This window comes from Gossypium hirsutum, chromosome D03 (genome assembly GCF_007990345.1).
Source record: "Gossypium hirsutum isolate 1008001.06 chromosome D03, Gossypium_hirsutum_v2.1, whole genome shotgun sequence".
NCBI classification, from domain to species: Eukaryota; Viridiplantae; Streptophyta; class Magnoliopsida; order Malvales; family Malvaceae; genus Gossypium; species Gossypium hirsutum.
The window spans coordinates 41,335,915-41,345,896 of NC_053439.1; the positions used below are offsets into that span (position 1 = coordinate 41,335,915).

General features: G+C 36.5%; 1 protein-coding gene across 2 annotated transcripts; it reads left to right on the top strand.

The window, feature by feature from the left end:
* Nucleotides 1-3,352: 3,352 nt before the first annotated feature.
* On the top strand, nucleotides 3,353-8,726 carry LOC107949711 (MA3 DOMAIN-CONTAINING TRANSLATION REGULATORY FACTOR 1). Of its 2 annotated transcripts, none has more exons than XM_016884455.2 (4): nucleotides 3,353-3,700; nucleotides 4,384-4,645; nucleotides 6,295-6,389; nucleotides 6,523-8,726. In XM_016884455.2, exons 2-4 carry the CDS (start codon nucleotides 4,408-4,410, stop codon nucleotides 8,335-8,337), a joined length of 2,148 nt encoding a protein of 715 aa, XP_016739944.1. In that variant the 5' UTR covers nucleotides 3,353-3,700; nucleotides 4,384-4,407; the 3' UTR covers nucleotides 8,338-8,726. The 2 variants fall into 2 exon arrangements, with proteins under 2 accessions (XP_016739944.1, XP_040946062.1); XM_041090128.1 differs by having other exon boundaries at nucleotides 3,362-3,696.
* Nucleotides 8,727-9,982: the final 1,256 nt, after the last annotated feature.

Consider the following 9,982-nt stretch of genomic DNA (forward strand, 5'->3'; position numbering starts at 1 on the left):
AATCCCATCGATTTTGTCGTCCTAGACTTTGAGGGGGACTAAGACATTCACATTTTGTTGGGTCGGCCATTTTTAGCTACATCTAGATTGACCATTGATCTCAAAAAGAAAGAATTAATAATGAAGATCAATGGCGACATAAAAGTATTCAAATGTGGCCATGATTGCCAAAATGTAGGATATAATGATAAAATAGGGGAGGGTTGTTATGTAATTTTCTTTAGCACTCCTAACGACCTTGGTCAAAAGTACATGTCTAGTTCGATGTGTGTAGGTAACAAAAGATCGAGGGAGCGCAACAAGTGGAAAGACCCCGGACATAAATTTGATTGTTGGACAGACCAATATAATTGCCAAATGAGCAAAATGGTGATACATGGAATGCTAGAGCTACCGAATGAGTCTGGTAGCCATACTTAAATTTGTCATAAAACTTTGAACATTATTGTAAACTTTTGTACATTTGAATTTTGATTTTATTTTGGACTTTAATTAGGTTAGGGCGTTTTAATTAGAGTAAGATTTAGGCCTTAGCAGTTAGAAGGAGTCTATTAGGGACCTATTTGAAATTAGGGATGAAACGGAAGAACCGTTGTAAACTCAAAATTATATAGGGTTTTCTATATATTTTTACTACCTTTTTACTGAATAAATGTGTTTATCACGAGCAATTATTATTGAAATAAGTGAATTTTACTTAATTAGTAATTTTAGACATGAATTTAGAAAGTATGTGAAATTATGCTTAATTACATTATTTTCATGCATATTTTATATTAATTCATGTTAATTTATTAATGTATGCATTTTTCATAGAAACTTTGTAAATATTTATATTAAATATTTACGGACTCGATTCATAGAAACAAGATCCCGATACTTTATTTTCCAAAACCACTTGACTTTAAGAATAACCTACTTGTACCTAACTAATTATCCACTTAAATAAAATTATTAAATAAAAATTATTAAATAATAATATTTTTGTACTCACTCGTCAAAATTATGATTCCGAAACTACTATTTCTGACACTATTAAAAAACGGGCTATTACAATTAATTTAAATTATTTGCACTTTTCTTTTTTGCATAAGTGACAAAGTTGGAATTCTTGGCAAGTTTCTCCTTCTTTTTCTTCGTATTTCCCTTGTGGATATGATCAGTCCCTAATTTCTTTCCAATCTAAGTATTATCCCCTAAATCATTCCCTCACTGATTACCGATAAGGACACTAAACCTGGAACTGCCACCATTATCGCCTTGATTATTGTTTCCCTCATCACTCGTGCTCTGTCCCATCTATCGTTGCCAGTGTTCAACCAACAATCACAACCCATAGTTTTCCTCTTCAACCTTCCATTGGATTTCATAGGCTTTCGATGGTAACGAATTATGAGATCCCTCATCCAGTGGTTGTGCATTCTACAATTTGGGACATGAATAATTGCTATGCCCATAAAGTCCACACCCAAAACAAACATTGGGTAATGATTCGTACTCAATCCTTTGCATTTCCTATTAATCTTTGATATCAGTGGCTTCCGAAGATCTAAACAGATAGTCAATCGAGCGAAACGACCTCTCTTGGCATTATCGGTGTTTTCATCAATCTTCAAGACCGGTCCAATTGTTTGGCCAATTGCATTAAGAAGAAATTTAGAATAATAGCCTTCTGGTAGGCTAGGAAATTGGACCCAAACAACTTGAGTGTCCACTTTAGTCTAAATCATCGAGAAGGTCAATGACCATGGGCGAACAATTAGATATTGTCCGAGAATCACCCATGGACCACTAGTTAGCACTTTGTTTGCATCCTCTTCATCACTGAATCACATTAGGTAAAAATCATTCTCCAAATCCATAAGTTGAAAAGAATGATTAAAATTCCATAGAGTAGTGATTTTGTTTAACAGGGCGTTGAAAGCAATCCATTACCCTAAAAGTTTAACAACTATAATACGTGCCATTTTCCTCTCGATGAACTTATGGACTCTTTCCGAGAAAGTGATCGACGAGATCCCATCCACCAGTTTTGTCATCACATCTCATTCATGCAGTTCAAAATCCTCTCCCTTCGCTGATGAAGCAATAACAGATTGAGAGCCTTTTTGGACACAACAAGCTCCGGTATTTTCCTGCCATTTTTGTCAACTGTTGGGCCATCTGAATCCAATGGTAAATCTAGTTGACGTCTCCCCTTTTTAGTAGCATGACCAATACCAAAATTCGAAGACGCGGGATTGGCCTTGACCACAAACTCTACCATAGACAAGGTTTCACTCATTTTCCCATAAGGTGATTTTTGCTTTATATAGGAATGAAACAATTATATAATTAAAATAATGAAGTGATTTTTTAATTGAATGATTATTTATTATCGTAGCCAGTTATTAAAATTTAAAAGTTTCAAATACTTTTATTGAGTTAATTCAACTAAATATCTTAAATTATGACTTTTATTTTAAACTTTAACATATTTTAATTACATCTTTAAACTAACGATGTTATATTAATAAAGTCCTTTAGTCCTTTTATTATTAAAATTGTTAATTTAACTATTAAATGAGATGTTAGATTTTATATGACATAATTTAAAATGAACAATTTAAAGAAAAATGGATATTGTAAAAATATTGATTTTGATGTTTTTAAAGCTTTTGCAAAAATTATTGCTCACTCTTCCTTTTTTAGTTTTACTTTATTTTTAATTTTTAATTTTAAAAGTTATGCAACAACATTTTACTTTTCTTTAAAATTTTGATTTAAAATTAAGTCAGTAAGATTTTACATGCCATTTAATGTAAATTAACAATTTCAATAATGGAAGGTCTTGATTAATATAACATCAATAATTTAGGATATAATTATAACATTTTGAAGTTTAGAGACCAATTTAAAATAAAAGTCATAATTTTGGGATGTTTTATGCAATTACCACAATGTTTTTTTTATATATAAATTTGATTTCATGTAATCTTTTTGATTGAGTTGGGCTTAATTTCTACATATAATTAGAATAAAAAAAGGAAATAGAGGAAAAATAAAAGTAATTATACCCGTAGATTTTTAGAAATATTTTAGAAGCGTGAAATAAGGGATGAGGGTGAATAAGAAATATATTATTTATTATATAATTTGGTTTTTATGTATTTTTCTAACAAAGTTAGTATCACGCGAAATTCAATGAAGAATTCATGTGTAATGATGCCTCTAGGTTGATTTAATTTAATTTAGTGATTATTTTATAATTTTTTGAAGTTAAGTGATTGTAATGTAAATTTAATAATAGTTGAATGATCTTGGCCGTACGTTACCCTAAAGTTTAAAATATGTAAAATTTTACTCAATGGTCAATACACACCGTTTTAAAGGATTGAAAAATCTAAAAGACTAGCAACCCTAAATGGCTAAATCCCTAACATTTTCTTCATTTCCAAGTTTTTGATTCTCCTTATTTCCCCCTCTTTTATATCAGTCTTTCACCACCAGCAGCGGCGGAAGCGGCGGAAGCGGCAACACCTCAGCTCAGGGTCCTCAGTCCTCACCACTACACCAGCGGCCTTCTTCTCCAAACCAGAACCAGATCACCGGTCGTCCCTTTTTACTCAATACTCACCGGAACCAGAACTTCCCTTTCTGTAATCAACAAAGGAAAGGGCTCTTGAATCTTGGTTTTCTTAGCCCCCCTCTTGAGTCGTAGGTAATGTTGTTCAACTCTTCTCTTTCTCTCTCTTTTTTTCTTATTGCTTTTGATGTTTCAGCTCTCTTGTTTTCAATCGAGTTTATGATGTGTTGAGCCTTTTCAACTCTTTTTGTTTCGGTTGGCTCGCGTCGTGTCCGTAATGGGTTTGAATGAACACGCTGAACCCCGGATTTATAGTTTGATAAAGTCCTGGATAAAAGACCCCAGTTCTATATTATAAAACTCTTGGTTTAATATATGTATATCTAGAATGCTGATACGGTAATTCATAAGCAATCAAAATTTAACATGACATTAGGTCTTTATGCTTTGAAGGAAGACAATAGCTTATTGTTTTGCTAGTGAGCTTTCAAATGCTTCAATGCCATAAATCAGCCTAACCAAGAGAGAGGAAAACGGAGTGCTTAATGAATGTATCAGTTATGGTTGTAATTGAACACTGTGTTTTTTCCCTTATTTATAGTCTATGAAATTTAATTGAATTTAACTGTTATTTCTTTGTTTCTTTTAATACCCTTTCACTGTTCATCGATCTTTCTTTCATTATTTGTTTCTTGGAATCGAATGTTGTTCTGGCTAAAACAGTGTAGTTCTTTTTTTGGTGAAAAAAACAGTGTAGCATAAGATAAAGTGATTTCTTTATTTTTTACTGTTAACTTTTTAGTTTTTCTTATTACAAGGCATCTAGAATTGGTGAAGAGTAAATGGCGTCAGGGGAGGGATTTCTTACAGATGAGCAAAGGGAAATGCTTAAAATAGCAAGTCAGAATGTGGAGACTGCTTTACCATCCCCAAGATTGTCCTCATCCCCAAAGTCCCCGACTTCTTTGCTTTCTGATCATCAATTAAAGGTTCCTGCTGGTGGCAAGGCGCCAACTGGTGGTATTGCAGTGAGACATGTCCGTCGGTCTCACTCAGGGAAATCCATTCGTGTAAAGAAGGGTGAGCCTTGATATTCTTTGAATTGTTCAAATCAATGCAATTTTTCTTCTTCTCACCTCTTTGGATATTTGGTTTGTAACTTGCTAGCCTTGCAAATTCTATTTGCTTTATAACTGGCTTGCTCATTTTGGGCCACCTGTGAATAAAAATGGTCAGCCAGACATCAAAGGTTCTCAAAAAGGAAAGCGATTTTTATTCGATCATATATTACTATTATAATTATATTATCTTTAACCAATATCACCTCCTTGCTCAATTGATTTCTTGTGCTTTGTAATTTTCCGAGGCTTAGCACAATTAAATTGTCAGGTTCTTAATTTTAATGTACTTATAATTTATTTTTCATTTAGATAAGATGATGGGATCATAATACTGAAATGCTTGCTGTAAACTAGAACCCTGTTAACTTCTAACTGATATAAGATGGAGTGGTAGGTCGATTGATTTTGGGTTTGAGATCTTTTATAGTTGGTCTTTTGCTTTAGATTGGTCAACAGCATTATATTCTAATTCTTTATGCATTATTTAATTGATTGTAATAACATTATTGCCCCAGTCATGTTTCTGAAGTACTTGCTTTGTAACTCACAGGGTACATGTATAATGCTATTAAGAATGTGAAAAGAACTGGACCAGGGATTAAGCTGGTCATTCTCTAGTTCCTGGTTCAACAGATTGGAGTATATGTATAATGTTATTAATAATGTTAAAGAACCGAAGATTGAACCAATCATGCCTCCGGTTCAACTATATGAATATATGTTCGGTTTTAATTAAAAATAATTATATATTTTAAAATATACAATCGTAACCCATGTTTTGAGGCTGAAGAGAAGGGCTTTTGACATAATATGACCCACTTCTTATATTTCCAAAATTTGTCCCTTCATCTCTGTTGCCACCTGAGAAATCAAATTTTATTGTCTTCCTCTTCCATTGCCTCTGCTGGTGCATCAGGCCAACGAAACATGTCCAAGATTGCCATTATTGTAAGAAGCCATGGCATCTGCTCTGCTCAGTCTTTTGCTCTTCACTCTGACTACCTTATCTAAGAGTTATCTGCTTTTTTCTCCTTTTTTATGTGATAACATATAGTTATATTTTTTATTTGGTTTCTCTTTCCCCCTAGATTGGAAGTTTTTTAAAATTGAAATTTTGTGATTTCTGATAGTATGGCCTTTAGACAGCACAAGCAAACTGAAGAGAAGATGAAGATGAAGCCTGATATATTTCTTGGGTTCTTGCTGGTTTTTTGGATTCTGGTTTTCAATTCCTTGCTGATTCTTTCCAGTTTTTTCCAGTTCAACAAATTTCTCAGTATATATAGGATGTTAAACCATCAGACCTGCCGATTCCTGGCCGAACCAGTTGAATTGGCTGGGCCTATTTTCTGATCTCTTGTTATTAATCTGTGGCAATAGGTTGTACATAAACCTATTCAATGGATAATTAATAAAAAAAAGAGACCATATTATCATTTATTTTTACTGCTGCCGGTTTTGGGCTTTAAATTAACTGATGATGCTATGCTTCTTTCCATATTTTTTTGTCAAAAAGCTTATCTTTAAATATGGAAGACTGCACTACAGAGCTGTTATCTGCTTTTTTCTTGCTGATTAGTTATTTTCCTCTTTATTAATTGTAAACAGATGGTGCTGGTGGCAAGGGTACATGGGGAAAACTCCTTGATACTGATGGGGAATCACATATAGATCGAAATGATCCTAACTATGACAGTGGAGAGGTACTTGCAACTTTTTTTTTTCCTGGAAAACCATTCTTATTTATAGGGTTTCTGAATGCCACTTATGCCTGTGGCATACTTGGCTGTTAATAAATTTATTCATGCTTAATTTCTTTTCCCTTGCTTTTGCTAGGAACCATATCAACTTGTTGGGTCAACTATTTCTGATCCACTAGATGAGTATAAAAAAGCTGTTGTTTCGATTATAGAAGAATATTTTAGCACTAGTGATGTGGAAGTGGCTGCATCCGACCTCAAAGATCTTGGCTCAAGTGAATATCATCCTTATTTTATTAAAAGGCTTGTCTCCATGGCCATGGACAGGCATGATAAAGAGAAGGAAATGGCATCAGTTCTGCTTTCTTCACTCTATGCTGATGTCATCAGCCCACCCCAGATTCGGGATGGTTTTGTGATGCTTCTTGAGTCTGCTGATGACCTTGCTGTGGATATACTGGATGCAGTTGATATCCTCGCACTGTTTGTATCTCGTGCTGTGGTTGATGAGATACTTCCTCCAGCTTTCATCGCAAGGGCAAAGAAAACACTTCCTGAATCTTCCAAGGGATATCAGGTTCTCCAAACTGCCGAGAAGAGCTATCTCTCAGCTCCCCACCATGCTGAACTCTTGGAGAGGAGGTGGGGAGGTAGCACCCATGTTACAGTTGAAGAAATGAAGAAAAAGATTGCTGATCTTTTGAGGGAGTATGTGGAGAGTGGTGATACATTTGAGGCCTGTAGGTGTATTAGGGAGTTAGGCGTTTCGTTCTTTCATCATGAGGTTGTTAAGAGGGCTTTGGTTCTTGCTATGGAAATTCGAACAGCTGAACCATTTTTGCTGAAACTCTTGAAGGAAGCAGCTGAGGAAGGGTTGATAAGTTCGAGTCAAATGGTGAAAGGGTTTGCTCGGTTAGCAGAGAGTCTTGATGACCTTGCCCTAGACATTCCATCTGCAAAAACCTTGTTTCAATCGATTGTACCCAAAGCTATTTCTCAAGGGTGGCTTGATGCATCATTCATGAAATCCTCATGTACTGATGGAGAGGCTCAAAATGAAGACAAAAAGTTAGACCGGTACAAGAAGGAGATTGTAACTATAATTCACGAGTATTTTCTCTCGGATGATATTCCTGAACTCATTCGAAGTCTTGAAGATCTAGGGTTGCCTGAATATAATCCAATTTTCCTAAAGAAACTTATCACTCTTGCCATGGACAGGAAGAACAGGGAGAAAGAAATGGCATCTGTTTTGCTCTCTGCTCTTCACATCGAGATCTTTTCGACTGAAGATATCGCGAATGGCTTTGTCATGCTTCTGGAATCCGCAGAAGATACTGCTTTGGATATTCTGGATGCCTCCAATGAGCTTGCCCTTTTCTTGGCTAGAGCTGTCATCGATGATGTGTTAGTTCCTCTGAATCTTGAAGAGATAACCAGCAAGTTGCCACCGAATTGCAGTGGAAGTGTGACTGTCCGAATGGCTCGATCACTTATAACTGCACGCCATGCTGGTGAGAGGCTCCTCAGGTGCTGGGGAGGTGGAACTGGCTGGGCCGTGGAGGATGCGAAGGACAAGATAATGAAGCTCCTGGAGGAGTACGAAAGTGGGGGTGTTGTGGCTGAAGCTTGTCAGTGTATCCGTGACCTCGTAATGCCATTCTTCAACCATGAGGTTGTGAAGAAAGCGCTGGTGATGGCCATGGAGAAGAAAAACGATAGGATGCTAGACCTGCTGCAGGTGTGTTTCAACGAAGGTCTAATCACTATCAACCAGATGACCAAAGGCTTCACCAGGGTCAAAGATGGACTCGATGACCTAGCTCTTGACTTTCCAAATGCAAAGGATAAGTTCAGTTTCTATACGGAGTATGCCCAGAAGAAGGGTTGGCTTCTGCCATCCTTTGGTTCATCTGCAACAGAAGCTCTGCCCACTGCAGCAGCCTCTTGAGAAGGAAAACATATTCATGTCTCTAGTTTCTCATGTATGATGTTGACGTTCCAGTACCTGTGTTCTTAGCAGTCATCCATGGCAGATCAGATCGATAGGATTAGATGTGGGATGTTCGGATTCCTTCTGATGTTGTCTTGTTTTTAATGGTGTCATCTGATGGAGATTCTTATGGTCCCAGTCCAAGCTAAGCTAGCCATTGTGTAAAGTTGGTTATATTTTCTTCTATATTGAAATAGCTTCAAGCTCATGTCACAACCAGCGGCATATTAGGTATTGCCCGCTGGTACTTGCAATATATGATGGTTAGAATGACGCTGTTTACTTCCAAAGGATCAAATATTTATGCTCTTTTCTTGTAGCAATTCCAGTTTGATTTTTTATTTTTACATAGTTATGTTGTAGTTTGATGAGAGGTCAGATATTTTGTAATTTTTGTATTATCTGATTTTGGTTTTACTTTAAAATCAGTTTATTATTCGCATTAAATCCAGATATGCATGCGAGGGGCATCTGGGCATCTGGATAGCCTAGGTTCAGGTGTATGCCAGTTGACTACCGTCTTATCTAATGAGGTTGTCAGTACCACTTATGAAAGCGAATGAACAAAAGAGCTTATTCCAATTCAGCAAGGGAAGCAAAGGGAAAGCCCGTTGAACCAAAACCATTAGGCATCGTACTCCGAGGAGGCCTCTGAAACTTTCTTCCAGCTGCTATTCCTATTACTATACAATTTCGGATTTGATTTGAGTAACATTTATCCCTCCATTATTCGGGTTGGGGAGGAATTTTTTAGTTTATTTTATTTTAATAATATGGTGATGTGAGCTTGTAATGATAAGAAAGTGAAAGTGATTTTCATAGGCTCACTCCAAAACCAGGAGAAAATCCACGCTAGTGGTCACATGGTGGTCATTACAATATTCACTGACTATCAAGGCTTTCATTCTTCCCATTGGTTCTCCCATAGCTTTGCCAGCATGGCCGTCTGCCCCTTTCTCTGCCTTCAATAATATTTCACCATTTGTTCAAGAAAACAGAGCAAAAAAGCTCACTTGTCAGAACAAGGCAACAAAGCAAATGGAAGCTTAGAAGAATCTATTTACTTTATTTTCTCTGGGTTTTTTTCCCTTCCATAAAATGAATTCTCAATGGTTACTCAGCAAAATTTATTGTTCTTTTTATGGTTGCTGCTTCAAGTCTTTCACCTGAGCCTAGTCATGAAGTGTTTTCATGGCTGAAATCTCTGCCTTTAGCACCAGGGTACAGGCCTACTCTGTCTGAGTTTCAAGATCCAATTGCTTAAATTTTCAAGATCGAAAAAGAGGCTTCCCAGTGTGGAATTTGCGAAATCATACCGCCGGTGGCGCCTGCTCCTAAGAAGACAGCAATTAGGAACCTAAATTGTTCGCTTTCGGCTCCTGCTGAAGCTAATGCTAACTCCGATTCGAAACCCGCACCCACATTCACCACCGGCCGACAGCAGATTGGGTTTTGCCCCCGAAAACATCGGCCCGTTCAGAAACCGGTCTGGCAAAGCGGGAAGTACTACACTTTCTAAGAATTCGGAGCAAAAGGGCAGAGTTTCGAAAGGAATTACCTGAAAAGACACAGCAAAAAGGTTTCCCTTTCAGCTCTAGAAGTC